The following is an 18,563-nucleotide window of genomic DNA, read 5'->3' as shown; positions in this document are numbered from 1 at the left end:
CATCATTTTCACATTGCTGTTTTAGGGAGTCTTCTCTGCAAAGATTAGTTGCTGCATTGTATGAAGAAGGGATTAGGGGAAGAAAACAGATTTGAGATAGAATATCATGCACAACCTTACTGTGGTGAACGTATTGTACTGACCATTCACCACTGTATTACATTGTATCACGCTGTTGCCCATGTGGGCTCCACTTATGGACCATTGTATGATATTACACACAATGTATCATGTTGGTGCCCTTGTGGGCTCTGCCCCTGGCTCCGCCCCTTGAGGGGAGGTATAAAGAGCAGCTGCCCTGTAGGCTGCTCTCACTAGCAGAGCAGTCACAGGCTTGCACTGTTCATTTCAACTCTGTCTCGCGTGAATTGATGGTCGCATCACTTACTGAATGTCAGAGCTGACCCGAGGACCCAAATGGTCTCTCCTATTCCTATTTCTTATTGCAACTAGTGGCTACATTTCAAGTTTATCTCAATGGCTGAAAAGTGCCCTAATCCCTTCTGAAAAATGAAATGAAATGAAAATCGCTTATTGTCACAAGTAGGCTTCAAATGAAGTTACTGTGAAAAGCCCTGAGTCACCACATTCCGGCGCCTGTCGGCTCTTCATAAAATGCAGCAACTAATCTTTGCCCCTTTGTCCTGAAATCATGAAAGGCACTATTTAAGTGCAAGTATTTTTTTTTTGTCACTGGTCATCATGATAATACATTTCAATGACCTCACCGTGGACTTGCAGGCCAAAAAAACAAACAAAGGAAATTCAAGGATTTGAACTTGGGGTGGAAAACTGGGATAAAAATATTCCCACCTCATTTTTTGACCAAAAGTGGACACTAGCAAAATTGGCAGGGTTTTTCTAGTTCATGAATATGTTTTTGGTGTCAGCATGTTTTTTTATTGTTGGAGATTTCAGCAGTTATTTTTGTAACCTTTACACTGATGAGCAACAATTTCACAAAACATCTCCCTTTCTGCAGGTCGATGTGTTGAAAGCCTTGGGGGTTGAAGTGGTGAGGACACCAAACGCTGCAAACCTCAATAGCCCCGACTCTCACATTGGAATGGCGTGGGAGCTGCAGAGCAAGATCCCAAACTCACATGTGTTTGATCAGGTGAAAGCTCACCTTTTAGTCTAACCACTGTAAACCTGTAGCGCTCTTCTTATTACAACAGTATGTTGCGCGATATACATTTTAAAAAGTGCACCTAGAAGAACATGGATACCTTCATGGGGATAGAGCGGGGACTGCATGGTTGGGAGTCAAGCCATTCAAGTTCAAATAAAGTATTGTAAAACTTTCAGGCAGCTTTAACTCAACCTTTGAAATCGCGCCCTCCAATTCCCCCGGAGGCTCCATGGAATCCCTACAGTGCAGATCGAGCCATTCGGTCCATCGAGTCTGCACCGACCCTCTGAGCACCCTATTCCATCCCTATTCCTTTAACTCCACCTAACCTGCAAATCTTTGGACCACGGGAGGAAATTTAAGGGGCAATTTAGCATGTCCAATCCACCTAACCTGCACATCATTTGGACCATGGGAGGAAACCGAAGCACCCGGAGGAAACCCACACAGACAATGGGAGAACGTATAAACTCCACACAGACAGTGACCCAAAGCCAGAATCGAACCCGGGTCCCTGCCGCTGTGAGGCATCAGTGCTAACCACTGTACCACCATGCCCTCCAAGGTTGTAAGACTTGTCTCTAAATCTGTTGCTTTAATTTAAATGGAAAAGATAACATCAATATTTATTTCATCCCCAGTATCAAAATGCTGGCAATCCATTAGCGCATTATGACATTACGGCTGAGGAAATTCTGGAACAGTGTGGTGGTAAGTACAATTGATAGTGATTCTTAACGTTACCCCCAAAAAACACACAAAGAAGCTTGTGCTCGTTGTATTGTAGGCTAGAACAATGACTGAGTAATAATCTTCATGTTATTCATAACATGCTTACATGCTAGCTTTCAATGAAAAGCAAAGCAAGTCACACCGTAGTTGCCAAGTGGATAGTGTGTTATGTTATTGCTAGTAACATAAGCTGCCACTTGATGTAGGCTCTGCTGAAAGATGCTCCAGACTCAGAGATAAGTTTAACATATTTTTGAATGATTAACAATGCTCTTAAATAAGTTCGACACTCTACTAATCTGCCTCTAGTAACTCAGTCTATTCTGCTAACTATACAAGCTTGCTCTCGACCATGTGCTAGGGTGTGATGTTGCTGATAATCAACCCTGTCCTGCTCTCTTGGTTTCTGGCGGTGGAAGAGGCAGGGCCTTTGTGCCTTGCCCTTTTTATATGGGTCGTGTAGTGCCCCCTTGTGGTAATGCCACCTCTGGGTGTCCTGATTACCCATTGGTTGTGTCCTGTTCTAATGACCCATTGGTTGCGTGTCGGCATGTCATGACATCTCTGGTGCTCCCTCTAGTGTTTACTTAGTTGTAGTGTATTTACACTGACCCCTTGTGTATATACGGTGATGCATATCACTACAGATAGATGTCATTACACCCCTTGTCCTACGAAGCATGAGGCATAATGCAAACTAGGATGAAGAACCAGTATTCTTCATGTTGGTAGGTGCATCAGCCTGTCATTGTTGCAATCAATTGGTTCAGTTGGGCACAAGTTTCTTATTTCCTAACTTTTTATGCAGCTAGAATTTTCATTTAAACTGGAAACTATAATGCTGGAGCTCACTTTATTACTTAAAGTCACTACACCCTCCATGCCACTGTGCCGGTGAACTTCATTCTGGTGTAGCCCAAAGTGATTCCAAGATTCTTCCTATTCATTACCTACATGCTGCTGCCTCATAAAAAGCACTGGGGTCAGCTTCTATTTGTACATTGATGACATCAAAGTCAAATTCTCCACCAGCACCATTATCTTTGGGGCAACTGTAGAAAATGACTGCCTATCTATATTCAAAGATTGGATGCCTCCACAGTATCAGCAAAACCAAAATCACCCTGCATGTTCCTACCTCCCAGGCATTGACTCTTGTGACAAATGCAGGATTTTGGATATATTAGATTCTAAACATTTGGCAATTTAAGGGTTAAAAGCCTGGGTTACAGTGTGTTTTACTACAGAATTCACGTTTTTAAAAGAATCTTGTTTAGCAAGCTTTCAGGAGCCAGCTTGAGAAAGCTTTGAGGAGCCAGAGGCGAAATTGACCATTGGAAAAGCCTGGGCTTAATGCACTATGGTTTGACTATGGGGCATTCCTGGGGAATTAATTTGTTTTCAGCGAGGGGAGATTATGTCATTGCTGGGTGGAGACAAGGCATTCAGACGTTTTGTGAAAGCATTTTTGAGTTGAGTTGTGATGTGGCTCACACTGAGTCCCCAAGTAAGGCAGTTTTCTCTCGCAGTATAATTGTTTAAAAAGATTAATAGTACTTACAGCAGCGCAGAATTGTCTGAGGACAATGGGGAAGTTGAAACAAACCAGTTAAAACAGTTTTTTGAAGACATCCAACCAGAGTCTGCAGGGGATCTAACAGGAGCCAAATCTGTTCTGAAAAACAAGTATTACTCTGTGCCGTTGAGATGTTGGATGGATGGAGAGCTGTATTTTTTTTCTTTCTTGTTGTTTAATTGGGAATAATAATAATCATCTTTAATAATAATCTTTATCGTCACAAGCAGGCTTGCATTAACACTGCAATGAAGTTACTGTGAATAGAGATAGGAAAAGAACAAAGAAAAGTACAGCACAGGAACAAGCCCCTCAGCCCTCCAAGCCCGTGCTGCCCGACTAAACTACAATCTTCTACACTTCCTGGGTCCGTATCCCACTATTCCCGTCCAATTCATGTATTTGTCGAGATGCCCCTTAAACGTCACTATCCTCCCTGCTTCCACCACCTCCTCCGGCAGCGATTTCTAGGTACCCACTACCCTCTGTGTAAAAAAACTTGCCTCGTACATCTCCTCTAAACCTTGCCCCTTGCACCTTAAACCTATGACCCTTCTACTTCAAGATCTTTGTCCTCACTTTGAAGTTCCTCTACAGTTTTGCTCCATCCTATCTTCTCTAGCCATATGTTCCAATCCAAACCCCGGATGATCCTTTATCCTCTTCGATCCACCAACAAATGGTAACCTTTCCAGCCCCTATGACCCAGCTTCTGAAACTCTCTGAAGTCATTTTTCTTTTCTGCCATCTTCTTTCCAAATAGCCTTCCATCAATCTTGTCCATTCATTTCCCTCGCCCTTACCTTCTCTTTCTCTTTCTTCAAGTGCTGTGCCTTACGAGGGTATTGGCAATCATGGACCACCATGTTAATCTTGCTCTGGAGCAGTAGGTCATCTTTGTTGGTACATTCATCCAATTGATGAGACTCTTTAGAACGATTGTTCTTTATCTACCTGGATCTCGTTTACTATCGACCTTTCCCATTCGCTTTAGACTTTCTAAATCATGATTTCTTATCCCATGCCCAGGAAGTTCCAACTGTCACTTCCTGATCTTGGTCATCAGATTTATTCTGGTCTCAGATTTTACTAATCTCATTGGTAGGTCCAAGTTATCTTCATTATTCGCTCCAATTCTTCCTGTATTCCTTCACTGATCATCTAACACTCACGTCCAAAACTATCAAAATTGGTGTGATGTCTCAAATCACCCTTGCTTCCTGATACTGCATTTCTAACCTGGCAGATTTTTACAGAGGGTAAATTATTTGTGGTAGTGCAGGCAGATCTTTCAGACAGCATGCATCAAAGGAGTGTCAGTGTGTACTCAAGGCTCTTTGTAAAGGACAAGTTGTTCTGTAACCTTAGTGAAATCTAATCCTGTCAGGATGACTCTCTGCTGATGGCTAGAGCATAACTAATCTCATAAGACTGACCTATATTAAGACTGCAACACAATACTAAAAATAATCCTGAAAAATGTTTTCCCAATGAAATCAATGGCACATTCCCCAATTCCATGATTTGACAGATTTGCCATCCTGAGATTGATTTTCTATTTGGTTTGATCTTCACAGGACAAGTCGACGTTTTGGTAGCAGGTGCTGGAACTGGTGGTACCCTAACTGGCATAGCAAGGAAATTCAAGGAAAAATGTCCTGGCTGTCAGGTATTTCATGTTATGGGGAACAAATGAATACCAATGGAGTAAAATGTAAAATGGCCACAGATATTAGAAACACAGTGGGCTATGATTTTCCGTCCCTCCGCACCTGGGGCGGGATTCTCCGACCCCACGCAGGGTCGGAGAATCGGCCGGCAGCGGCGTTATTCCCGCTCCCGCAGGGTTTTTAAATCTCTGACCGGCCAAAAACCGGCGCTGTGCAAATCCCGCCGGCAGCCTCTGAAAACAGCTGGCGCCAGCGGGATTTCATTATATTTTTAGATTCCACAAATCTCCGGCCCGGATGGGCCGAAGTCCCGCCGACGTGGCCATGGGTCACGTCGGCGAAAATCACAGTTGCTTTAAAATGGCGTCAACCATTGATGATGGTTGACGCCGTTCAGTATCGGGGGGTGGGTTGCGGCATCGGGGGGGGGGGTGGGTTGCGGCATCGGGGGGGGTTGCGGCATCGGGGGGGTGGGTTGCGGCATCGGGGGGTGTGTGTTGCGGCATCGGGGGGGGTGGGTTGCGGCATCGGGGGGTGTGGGTTGCGGCATCAGGGGGGTGGGTTGCGGCATCGGGGGGTCGGTTGCGGCATCCGGGGGGTTGCGGCATCGGGGGGGCATGGGGGGGGCATCGGGGGGGGGGGTTGGGGCATCGGGGGGGGTTGCGGCATCGGGGGGTGGGTTGCGGCATCCGGGGGGTGGGTTGCGGCATCCGGGGGGTGGCTGCGGCATCGGGGGGTGGTTTGCGGCATCGGGGGGGTGGGTTGCGGCATCGGGGGGGTGGGTTGCGTCATCGGGGGGGGGGGGTGGGTTGCGGCATTGGGGGGGGTGAGTTGCGGCATCGGGGGAGTGGGTTGCGGCATCGGGGGGGTGGGTTGCGGCATCGGGGGGGTGGGTTGCGGCATCCGGGGGTGGGTTGCGGCATCGGGGGGGGGCATGGGGGGGGCATCGGGGGGGGGGTTGCGGCATCCGGGGGGTGGGTTGCGGGGTCCGGGGGGTGGGCTGCGGCATCCGGGGGGTGGGTTGCGGCATCGGGGGGTGGGTTGCGGCATCCGGGGGGTTGCGGCATCGGGGGGGGGGTTTGGGGGCAGCGGCGTGCAGAAAGGGGGGGCTACGGATGCCCTGGGCCAACGCACCGTCGCCCCCCCCTCTGTACACCGCTGCCCCCTACCCCAACCCCCCCCCACCACCCCTACCTCCCTCCAATGCCCCTACCCCACCTCCCCACTACCCCTACCCCCCTCCCCACCACCCCTACCCCCCTCCCCACCACCCCTACCCCCCTCCCCACCACCCCTACCCCCCTCCAACGCCGCCCCCCCCATCTCTCGCAACGCCGCAACCCCCCCCCCCTTAACGCCGGGTCCCCCCCCCCTCATCGCCGGGTCCCCCCCCTCAACGCCGGTACCCACACCCCGTCCCCCTCCCTCTGAAGGCCGGTACCCACACCCCCCCCTCCTCCTCCCCCCTTCCTTCCTCCTCCCCCCCTTCCTTCCTCCTCCCCCTTCCTTCCTCCTCCACCCCTTCCTTCCTCCCCCCCTTCCTTCCTCCGTCCCCCCCCTTCCTTCCTCCCCCCCTTCCTTCCTCCGTTAGTGGGGGGGGTGCGGCGTTAGTGGGGGGTGGTGGGGTGCGGCGTTGGAGGGGTGTAGGGGTGGTGAAGGGGGTAGGGGTGGTGAGGGGGGGGTTGGGGTAGGGGCAGCGGCGTTCAGAGGGGGGGGCGACGGTGCGTTGGCCCCGGGCATCCGTCGCCCCCCCTCTCTGCACGCCGCTGCCCCCAAACCCCCCCCCCGATGCCGCAACCCCCCCCCCCCGACGCCACAACCCCCCCCCCAAATGCCGGAACCCCCCCCCCCAAATGCCGGAACCCCCCCCCCCAAATGCCGGAAACCCCCCCTCCCCAAATGCCGGGTCTCCCCCCCCCCCCCAAATGCCGGGTCTCCCCCCCCCCCCAAATGCCGGGTCTCCCACCCCCCCAAATGCCGGGTCTCCTCCCCCCCCCAAATGCCGGCTCCCCCCCCCCCCCCCCCCCCAAATGCCGGGTCTCTCCCCCCCCCCAAATGCCGGGTCTCTCCCCCCCCCAAACGCCGGGTCTCTCCCCCCCCCCAAATGCCGGGTCTCTCCCCCCCCCCCCAAATGCCGCGTCTCCCCCCCCCCCAAATGCCGGGTGTCCCCCCCCCCCAAATGCCGGGTGTCCCCCCCCAAATGCCGGGTCTCCCCCCCCCCCACCCACCCCCAAATGCCGGGTCAGTCTCTCTCCTCCTCCTCCTCCAAAAAACGCCGGGTCTCACCACTTCCGCAGCTGGTGAAACTGACGCGTATCACGTCAGTCAGCTGCTGGCCCCTCCAGGAACGGAGAATAGCGGCCTAAAAGAAGGCCCCGACGCCGGAGTCATGTACACCAATTTTTCTCGCCGGAAATCGGCGTTACGACGGTCTGCGGAGAATCCCGCCCCTGTTTTCTTGTGCGGCCGCTCCCGCCGTCTGCGGGATCCTCAGTCCTGCCAGCTGGCCAATCGGGTTTCCCATTGTGAGCGCCCCCATGCCGTCAGGAAATCCGCAAGCCTGAGTGCACTGTCAGTGAAGCGGAGGATCACCCCGGCAGAGAATCCAGCCCAGGGTTCCTATTGTCTTTACAGCGCAAAGAGTAAGAGTATCAATGAGTAAGTAATTTGTATTTATTGAGGTACTGCAGATATCTATCTGGTTATGTATGCATGAATCAAAGATAGCGTACTTTAATTTTGAGAGTTTGGGTATCTTGCATTTTATGCTCATCAACAGAAAGAATATTAGGCCAAGGAAATGAAACCCCATGGCCTGAATTTTTGCGGCTTGACTCTCATCATCTGTGGTGTCAGCGGAGAATACATCTCCACCAATCCCGAGAGCACCACTGCCATTTCACACTCCAATGACTTCCTCCCCGACCAGCTGAGCAGCTCGTTCCACAAAGTGCGGCATGGGAGCTCTCACATCACTCCGGGTGGCTGTACCCACTCATGCCTGTTGTGCTCAAGTTTGCCCAGCGGAGTCAGAGAAGAGATTGTCTGTGGGAATCCTGCCAGTTCAGATGGTTGAGGAGTTGCATGTGTGAGACTGGACTGAAATGGGAGCAGGATGTGAGGAGCAGAGTAGAGACTGGGGGAGGGGGGGTTCCATGGGGATTGAGGGGGAGGTGACGAAGAGTGGCTCGTGACAGATGGGAAACCCACAAGGTGGCTGGATGAGTTTCCACCTGGACGTGGGTGAGGGGGTGCAGCGACAGAATGGAGGTGGCAGAACTACTCTCGCCGCGTGAAGAAGGTACTTCACTGTTTTCTGGCATTGCTGCCCCGTCTGCTTCTGTGCGGATTTGGCACTAACGAAAACATTCACAACTTACCAGGCGGGGGTAGTCACTTTGCTGGAGGAATGCCTTCTGGAACGCAGGTACAGGAGGTCCCGCCTCTGCTGGACTCCATCCAGAAGTCTGGTGGGGATCCCTTCAAGAATATTGGAGCAGGCTTTCTGGGTGCCTTCCCATCGGTTGGATCTCGAACAAGTGCTGGGGAGGTGGAAAAATGGAGCTCCCTGGTGATCGCAGTCATCATGTTTCATAAGCATATCAGCGGGAACCCACCAAAAACGTGGCATGATTCATGTGAAGAAAAACGTTTGCTTACGAGGCTCAATGTTCCGTGAGAATTCCCACCACCGCTGGCGGGATATGCACCGTTTTTCTCAATAGAACTGACACTTTGCCATTGTTCTTTGGGAAAATTCCACCCTCAATCCTGGGAAGTGGAGGCCCAGGTAACTGGCCTGGGGTCCCAGAGTGTGAGGTATAGTAAGACGTGGTGGAGCGTGATTGGGATCTTGGGAGATAGGCTTGGGAGGGGGAGAGGGTGGAAGGCCCAGAGGTCACTGGGCCTTAAGGGGAGGGCAACCCCAGCCAGATGGGGGCTTCTAACGGGACCTCCCCAAACTCCTTTCTAAACCGTGGTTGGCCTGTTTTCATTTCCGGGATTCCCTCCGAGCTGTCACCTGCCTGCCGACCTAAAAAGTGAGACCAGGTGGGTTATGGCCTTAAGTGGTCAATAAGTGACCAGTTAAGAGCTTCAATTGAGCCAAGCTTACTGTCTGATGCTTTGCCCACCGCAGCACATAATCGCTGTGCGATCGGGGAGGCCTAGAACCCAGAGGGACCCTGTCCATGCACTTTCATGCTCCCTTGTATTAGAACCCAATAGGAATGGGTAGGTTGTGGTGATGCTGGTGATGACGGTGGTGGTGGTGGGGTGTGCTACCATAACAATATACTGCATTTAAAGCAGATACATCACTGTCGGTGCAATATTTGATTGAAAGCTCAGTAAGCTCATTTCAAGGTCAAACTGAAGAAACTGAACATTTTACCGAAGCAGAAATCTGCTGCAATTTTGATTACATTTTATTCACAAATAAAACTTAAGTCGAGTCTGTGAAATGTAATTTATTTTCTTTATTGTTGTTAGATCGTTGGTGTTGACCCTGAAGGTTCAACCATGGCTGAACCAGAAGAGCTGAACCTCGCAGACAAGACTTCCTATGAAATGGAAGGAATTGGCCACACATTTATACCCACAGTACTAGACAGAAAAGTATGTCCCAGCATCTCAGATAATGCTCACGATTTTTTAACTGGCTCACTACTCATAATTTATGATAACATTATGACAATATGATATTTAGGATTCGTTCCACTTGAGTCCTGATTTAAAATATGCAACATTTAAAGCCAATTTCTTTGTAAATGCTTTCCATTTGAAAATAAATCCAAAATTGTTTTCAGTTATGATGAGCTGAGGAAGGCCCAATCTTGTTAACGAATTTTGAAAAGATTTATGGCAGAGATTCCTTGAACAGGCAGCAACAATCACTCACTTGAGATTCAAGCTATATAAAATTTTGAAGAGTGCAATGTAAATGACAAAGAAGGAGCTATTTAACTAAATGGTCTCGTGGCGCAGCGCATAGCATCCCTACCTCTGAACCAGTAGCTCTGGATTCAAGTCTCCCTCCACGGGACCTGATGGCCAAGGGAGGTGTGTTCATAAAGAGGTCAAACAGGTGAGTGTGTCAAGCTGCAAATTCTTCCAAACAGCCAATGGCTGCTGGTAAGAGCGAGAGTGATTTGTGGTCACCCATGCTTGATGGGGAATGACTCGCCTCAAGCCATAAGCCCTTGGCGACTGACTCTCGACCTGTTCTGGGAATTACTAGCTATGGAAATGGACGAAACACCATAAGACATAGGAGCAGAATTAAGCTATTTGGCCCATCAAGTCTGCTCCACCATTCAATCGTGGAGGATATGTTTCTCATCCCCATTCTCCTGCCTTCTCCCCAGAACCCTTGATCCCCTCATTAATCAAGAACCTATCTATCGCTGTCTTAAAGATTTTGCCTCCACAGCCTTCAGCGACGAAGAGTTCCACAGATTCACCACCCTCTGGCTGAAGAAATTCCTTCTCATCCTAGTTTTAAAGGATCGTCCTTTCAGTCTGAGGCTGTTCCCTTGGGTTCCAGTTTTGCCTACTAGCGGAAAGATCCTCTCCACATCCACTCTATCCAGGCCTCTAAGTTTCAATAAGATCCCCTCCATCCTTCTAAACTTCAATAAGTACAGACCCAGAGTCCTCAGCCACTCCTCGGTTGACAAGCTTTTAATTCCAGGGATCATTCTTGTAGACCTCCTCTAGACCCTTTCCAAGACCAGCACATCCTTGCTTAGATATGGGGCCCAAAACTGCTCACAATACTCCAAATGGGGTCTGACCAGAGCCTTATACAGCCTCAGAAGTCCATCCCTGGTCTTATATTCTAGCCCTCTCAACATGAATGCTAACATTGCATTTGCCTTCCTAACTGCCGACTGAACCTGCATGTTAACATCAAGAGAATCTTGAACTAGGACTCCTAAGTCTGCCTCAGTGTAACCACTAGATGTGGGAAGAGAATTGCACTTCAGCTGAGTGAACCTGCTGCCAACTTTCTCCTCACAGACTAAATGAACAATGAACCACTTATGGATATATCCCAAAATGATCCAAAATATTTGCTTTTGCTTTGTACAGAGTGCCATGGGGCTGGCAGGACGATGGTTCTTTCTCTGATGCTCCTCAGTAGGAACATAGCTGATTTGTATCACAACTCGTTGACATGGGATAGGGAGGCATGAACCCTGCCTATACCATCACCAAATACAAAAGCATGTTGTTATCAAGCTCTTGACAATAAAATGCATGCATTACCTCCTTGCTCAATAATAACATGTATCTGAAGACAAAATTAAACACTTTTTGAGGAAGAATGCCAATTTCTTGGAGAACGAATTAGACCGAGCAGCTAAGAAAAGATTGTTTTGATCTTTCGCCAAATTCTTCAAAACAGCATTCTCCCACATAAGAGTAACAAGAATGTTCTTTCTTCACAAAAGGTGATTGACAAATGGGTGAAGACTAATGATGAAGAAAGCTTTGCAATGGCTCGGATGTTGATCAAAAAAGAAGGATTGCTGTGCGGTAAAGCATGTTTCAGATAGTACTTATATCAACTTTGCTCTGCTTTGATTTCAAATGATGTTCAGAAAGTGCATCTTTCCAACAGTCTTGTTTCCCAGGTGGGGTGACATTGAATTGTGGGACTTATTGCTTTTGATCTTAATATGCCAAATCAAGACGGTGTGAAATTGGTCCAAAACACAACTGGAAGGTGGAATGATTGATCTCTCAAACATAATGTTGATTTTGACTAGAGTAGCTCCTTGATAATTACCAGCACTCTGTTGCACACATCATTAACTCCAGAGCTTAGAAGAGAACATTTGCTTCAATTAAAGGGATTCTTGAGCCTTAATGATAGTCATCAGATAGATTTTAAAGCATGACTCGGTATTTGTTTTTGCCTTGCGTTTGCGTGCACTCATATCCCAATATATGTAATGCTGAGCAGGAAACCACCTGATAGGTGGTAGCAGTTACCTTGGAGAGTTTGACGGATATTGTTGTCATGGAATCATTATCCTTAATTAAATGACCCACCAAAGAAGACACCAAAATTATGGAAACAGTCATCTTTTGAATCCTTTGGTGGGGGTGCTAAAAACATAATTCATGATGCATCACAGTCCCCTGCCTTTTTAACAGTTAAATCCCAATAACAAGAGAGAACATCTTATAAAGAATGTATCCACCCAACAGCTGTCATGAAAGAAATGATAGAATATTTGTTTTAAGGAAAGTGGTTTTGGAATTGCATCCTGATTATTACTGAATAAATTTTGCTTAAATTGTGGATCACATTTTGCAAGTTCGAAAATATGCGATCTGATATTGAATGGTCATTTATATCTATGTGCTGGGAGATAGCCTCAAGCAACTTTCCCTGAATGTCGTAATATTTTGATTATAAAATTAACTAAGGGGAAAAGGATGCCTCCTGGACAACTGCACATTGGTAGAAGGATATTTTTCAAGGTTTTGTACAGTATCTCAGTCCTTCATGTAGTTATGGGAAAGAACCAAAATGGCATTAGTGAGGGAGCTGAAGATTTGCTCTGAGTCACCTCAACATTGGTGTCAAATATCCATCACTGATACTGTCTGACAGAATTGTGAAAAACAAATGTTTTCGGAATCATTATGAGTTAAGATGCTAAAAATATTGTAAAAGTAACTAACTGGCCCATCATGACACAAGGGCCAGATTTCACCAAAATCTCAGCCAAGTGTTGATGCCGGCGTCAAAACCGGCACGAGCGATGCCTGTGTCAACAGGCCTCCAAGCCCGGGTATTCACGCCTTCCTAGGGGGCTAGAACAGTCTTTGAGTGTTGTGTGTTTCTCCGGCGCCAAAAGCCGGCGTGCCACGGCCGGCGCGTGTCCGCGCATGCGGCCACGGTGCAGTTCTAGCCCCCCAGAAAGGGGTGTTGCTCGTTCTGGGTGAGTGTGCATTACACTCAATTTGGCTCTGTTTTATTCCTTAGCTCTAGAGTCGTCAGGTATCGTTATGATACTACCACAAGATTCAAGTTGAAGTTCAGACCAATAACTCAATACACCAGTTAGGCTTCCAGTTGGTGTGGACTAAAGGGGTCAGGAGTGTCTACTCTCGTAGCGTGCGTTGTATGACACTTACTTGATGGCAGCTGCTGACCAGGCCTCTCCTTCTCAAGGTCTTCTGCTGCAAAGGTGCTCTGCTGGGAGGGCCGGCTGGTCAAGAAGAAAGAATCAGTCCTGGGACCTGACTTTTATAGGTCCCAGGGGCTTTGCGCCCTTCTGGGCGGACCCTCTATAAACTTGCAATCGATTGGGTTTCTTCCCAATCGATTGATTTGAATTCCCCCAATAACGGGGCTGTTCCTCGATCACCGGGCGGTTCCTTCCACCTTATTTGTGTCCTTTTGTTTCAGACTCCACTGGCGCCGGGATGTCTGACCTTCTATAGAATGTTTCAATCTCTTCTAATTGTTGTGTCCATTGTGCCTGGGAATCACTGGGAATCGCTCACTTAATATGCGCAGCTCGTTAGTTACAATGCTGTCTGGTTTCTTTAGCAGCTAGAATTACAGGGGATTCTGCAAACTGCTTGTCTCTTTGCAACTGTCCATTTTTCCCTGTAACCTTTGTGTTCTTCCATTTTGTGTGAGGAAGTGGCCAGTCCAGGTGGCTGCAGGGGTGACTGCCTGGGCTTGAAGGCCCGTTGACGCCGGCGTCGCTCGTGCCGGTTTTGACACCGGCATCAACACTTGGCTGAGATTTCGGAATATAGCGCAATTTACAATATATGGGTTCATACAGTCCACTATTGGATTAAATACAATACCCAATGCATTTAATTTTAGATGTTGGTAGCATTGATCTGAGTCATTGGCTCAGATCTTTTAATGATGGTAAAACTGTCAGCTTCCTCCTCTGAAACTGACAGCAAAATATTTTTTCCCCCATTTCAGGGGCAATTTAGCACGGCTAATTCAACTACTCTGCACCTCTTTTGGTTGTGTGGGTGAGAACCAACCATATATGGGGAGAATGTGCAAACCCCACAGTGACTCTGGGTCAAACCCGGGTCCTCAGCATTGTGAGGCAGCAGTGCTAATCACTGCCCCACCGTGCCGCCCAAAACTGACAGCGAATTCTGGAGTTCACACATGCACAGTTACACAGAAAAATCCAGAAATCTCCATCAGTGTACTCCTCAGTCTACAATCAGTTAGTAATCACTGAACTGATTAGAACCTGTCCTTTTATGCTATTAGTCTTGCTATGAAAACCCTTGAAAAAGTTGTACCATGTTGCACCTTTTCACTGATGCATTATGTTCAGAATTACTCATGATCAGCTCAATGGTCCTAAAAAACTAAATTTCTGATTGTGGAATGTCAAATTTCTCCTGTATTCAAACGCAAAACATATTTTCTAAATTATTTTTATTAACAAAGTTTGTCAGTGATATTGCAGCTGCTGCCTGAATCCCATGTTTATCCCCAACATTTATTTCACTCTCTGTAATGGTAAGTTAACATGAAGATTAATCAGTTCCTTTTACTAGATGTCAGTGAGAAAACTTCAATGTGATTTGGCACTTGACCTGCCTGATGAGATCACTATTGCTGTGCACATAGAGAGCTTTTGCCTTGTGACAGATTCAAACTAGCATCAGGAAAATGGGAATCAATGCCACAAAGATTGTAAAACTTTTGTGCTCATGTTTTTTTGAGGTGATGACGAGCATCGTTGCTTCAATATTTAAGTGCAAATTACAGTCCGTTGTATGACAAATGTAACCTGTGAATGCTGTGTTTTTTTCCATCTTTCTTGCTATGTAGGTGGAAGTTCTGGTAGTGCCATGTGTGCAGCTTTGAGAGTGGCAAAAGAACTGAAAGAAGGGCAGCGCTGTGTTGTGATCCTCCCAGACTCTGTCCGAAATTACATGTAAGTTATTAAGCAAAACCTAAAATGATTAACCTTCATACTTTTCTACCGAACACAGGAAATCTCATAATGTACCTGCCCTTTACCCTGAGGCCTTAGTTGCTGTTCCATTCATCTCTGAACCTTGGTTGATTTTGAGATGGGACGTGGGTGAAATTTAACGTTGTTCCTTCTCCTATTCTAACTGGCGAGCGAAGAAACCAAAAACAGTGCCTATATCCCAGGAATAATGAATGGTTCTTTCAAATTATTCAAGCGATAAGAATAGATTTCACACTTTTGAACTTCCAGCATTGAGGAACACAAGCTGAGTGTAGACGATGGACCTGTACACATGCTACGGATTTAAATTAGTGTCCTTGCTACTTGTTCCTAGCATGAACTACTCTGACCCAGAGGTGAAATATCAGGAACCCCTCCAGTTTTTTTTCATAGAATTTACAGTGCAGAAGGAGGCCATTCGGCCCATCAAGTCTGCACCGGCTCTTGGAAAGAGCACCCTACCCAAGGTCAACACCTCCACCCTATCCCAATAACCCAGTAACCCCACCCAACACTAAGGGCAATTTTGGACACAAAGGGCAATTTATCATGGCCAATCCACCTAACCTGCACATCTTTGGACTGTGGGAGGAAACCGGAGCACCCGGAGGAAACCCACGCACACACGGGGCCCACGCACACACGGGGAGGATGTGCAGACTCCGCACAGACAGTGACCCAAGCCGGAATCGAACCTGGGACCCTGGAGCTGTGAAGCCATTGTGCTATCCACAATGCTACTGTGCTGCCCACTTGTCACCACTCTCTGTAGAGAGCTACCTGACCAACAGCTGTTCAAGGTACCTGATTGCATTTATATTGTGCAAAGTGTAGGGAGACATTAGTGCAGAGTTATCACCACTAAACAGTGAAGCCTGTCAGAATTCCATTCAGAGTAGTCATGCAGCAAGCCATGAGCAGAGAAGTTGGCCTTTTAGCACAGATGATGCCAAGATTTGATCTTAACATCTTGAAGCAAGTAAGAGATCATTCTGAAGTTCAGGGAAGAGGAAGTTTCAGAAGGAAGTTGTGCATTGAGCTGAATTTAAACTTGGGTAACTAACAGTCATGGGACATCTTGGAGTCTCCAGGAGTATAAAGACAAATCCCCTCAATACTCAGAGAAAAACACAAGGAGATTTTCTGATAATCCCCCCTGTGCATGCAAGGCATTGCCACTTTGCATTCTTGAAAGTATACAGGACTTTCCCTTACAATACAGTTGAATATCATGGTGGCACAGTGGTTATGTCTGCTGTCTCATAGTACCAGGGACCAGGGTTCTATTCCAGCCTTGGGTAACTGTCTATCTGCAGTCCAATCTTACCGCCTGCCATTGGTGTGTGTTGGAAGGATTTGCCAGTTGTTACTTAACCTGTTTGGTGGCTTTATGAATACAGTAAAGCTCAGCAGGGCTGATAAAAATATTTCAATGAAAAGATTAGATAAAATTATTGAAATTTAGGAAGCTTTTTGATGACGTTTTAGTAACAACCTAAGGAAAATCATCCAGCGTTGAGCATATATGCTTGCATTTTTGAAAATTAACTGCGTATTTCTTTTCTATTAATTTGTTCTTCAACTTGCACTAACATAGGTCAAAATTCCTCAGTGACCATTGGATGGAAAAGAAAGGATTTCTCACAGCAGAGTGTAATCAAGAGAGGTACAGAATTAAAGTTAGCTGATTAGTTCTCCTATGTGCTGAGCTATTAGAAATCAAATAATTCTCTGGAGGAACAGCACCTCATCTTCCAATTGGGCATGTTACAGCCTTCCAGACTTAACATTGAGTTCACCAACTTCAGACTGTGAACTTTCTTCTCCACCTTCACCCCATTTTTACTTCCATCAATTTATTTTCATTTCTTCCACCAAAACCTTTTTCTCTCACTATTATCTACACTCCCCCCCCACCCCCACATAACCTACCCCACTAGGGCCATCTATTCCCTGTTCCCAATTGTTCTGTAACCAAATGGTTACCTCTGATCTGCTATTAACACATTCTGATCTCTTAATGCGCCACTATCAGCACCATTCTTAGTCATTATCACCAGCATTTAGATTTCCTTTGCCTTTTTGTTCACAGTGGGTGTGATTTTCCCACCATGCCGGGTGAATCATGTGAGAGTCCCAAATTAGGCTCCATGCCGGTAGTACCAGGGTGCCCGGTTGGCACTAACAGGGTACCAGGAGACCTGCCAGACTGGCAGTGTAAAGGCACCTGGTTAGAACTACCAGGGGACCTGCCAGGCTGGCACACTGGTAGTGCCAAGGTTCCCGGTTGCCAGATTCACACTGCCATGAGTCAGGGCCTGGGGGGGCCATGTCCATGAAACAGGAGGTGAGGGGTGTTTGAGGGGACCAACAAAAGATTTGGAGGGGGGGTGAAGGGAGGGGTGTCCTGAAAGCGGGGTCCTGAAAGATGGGGGAAAGGGGGGGGGGGGAAGTGTAGAGATTGTGGCAGGCTTTCTAAATGGTGCCCCATCTGTGAGGAGCTGGCCTCCTAAATGTGGCCTCGTTGGGGATGAACTCCTTAAGGCCCAAATAAATGGTTAGGTTCCATTGAATAACGGTGTCAATCTCTTTTTTTTTAAAACTTAGATTATTCAATTCATTTTTACTAATTAAGGGGCAATTTAGTGTGGCCAGTCCACCTAGCCTGCACATCTTTGGGTTGTGGGGGCGAAAGCCACGCAAACACGGGGAGAATGTGCAAAGTCCACATGGACAGTGACCCAGAGCTGGGATTCAACCTGGGACCTCGGCGCCGTGAGGCAACAGGGCTAACACACTGCGCCACCGTGCTGCCCAGTGGTGTTAATCTCGACACTGCAGCCATCGGGAAACACCCTGCCAAACACACTCGAAACTGGACGGACTTGGAAATTTTTTTCTGGTGAATCACAGCCAACAGCTTTGTCTTAATTCCATCTATCGCTGGTCCTCTATCCAGCTCCATTGCTCCATGGTTTCTCTATCTCTCTCTGTACACCCCCCCCCCCCCCCCCCCCCCCGCCCATGCCACAACGGTATAAATTTCATCCTATATCCAGTTCTCTCCAGCTTTGACAAAGAATCATCCAGACTCAAAACGTTAACTCCGTTCTCTCTCCACAGATGCTGTCAGACCTGCTGAGATTGTCCAGTATTTTCTGTTTTTGTTTCAAATTCTAGCGTCCGCAGTAATTTGCTTTTATCTTAATTCTCTGTCTCACTTGTCAGGTAATTATAAACAGAAATTTTCATTCACAGCCAGCAGTACATGTCTGAGGAAACAACTCCTCCACTGTAAAATTAGAGATAAATTATTTCAATTGTCAATCTGAAGAAAATATTGGCAGCTTTGCCAAACGTATATGTTCCCGTGGTGTGGCCACTGTATCAGAACGCAAGGAGTAGCAATGGTTGCTAAATATTTGAAATGTAAATATTTTATATTTTATGTGAATATTCTT

The 18,563-nt window shown here is 47.4% G+C and overlaps 1 protein-coding gene across 2 annotated transcripts in view; it reads left to right on the top strand.

The window, feature by feature from the left end:
• The window catches only part of LOC119954500 (cystathionine beta-synthase-like protein), a 58,178-nt gene that overhangs the window by 22,071 nt on the left and 17,544 nt on the right, over window positions 1-18,563 (top strand). Inside the window, exons 5-11 of one of the 2 annotated variants that reach the window (XM_038779787.1) lie at window positions 983-1,117; window positions 1,774-1,843; window positions 5,018-5,109; window positions 9,602-9,727; window positions 11,566-11,650; window positions 14,955-15,060; window positions 16,700-16,768. In XM_038779787.1, the coding sequence (XP_038635715.1) occupies window positions 983-1,117; window positions 1,774-1,843; window positions 5,018-5,109; window positions 9,602-9,727; window positions 11,566-11,650; window positions 14,955-15,060; window positions 16,700-16,768 (683 nt within the window). The remainder of the gene's footprint in view (window positions 1-982; window positions 1,118-1,773; window positions 1,844-5,017; window positions 5,110-9,601; window positions 9,728-11,565; window positions 11,651-14,954; window positions 15,061-16,699; window positions 16,769-18,563) is intronic. The other variant, XM_038779788.1, reaches the window with a different exon arrangement.

The sequence above is a fragment of the Scyliorhinus canicula genome, chromosome 19 (genome assembly GCF_902713615.1).
Source record: "Scyliorhinus canicula chromosome 19, sScyCan1.1, whole genome shotgun sequence".
NCBI lineage: Eukaryota > Metazoa > Chordata > Chondrichthyes > Carcharhiniformes > Scyliorhinidae > Scyliorhinus > Scyliorhinus canicula.
Note: the sequence above shows the minus strand (reverse complement) of the source record. Positions and strands in the feature narration are given on the sequence as shown.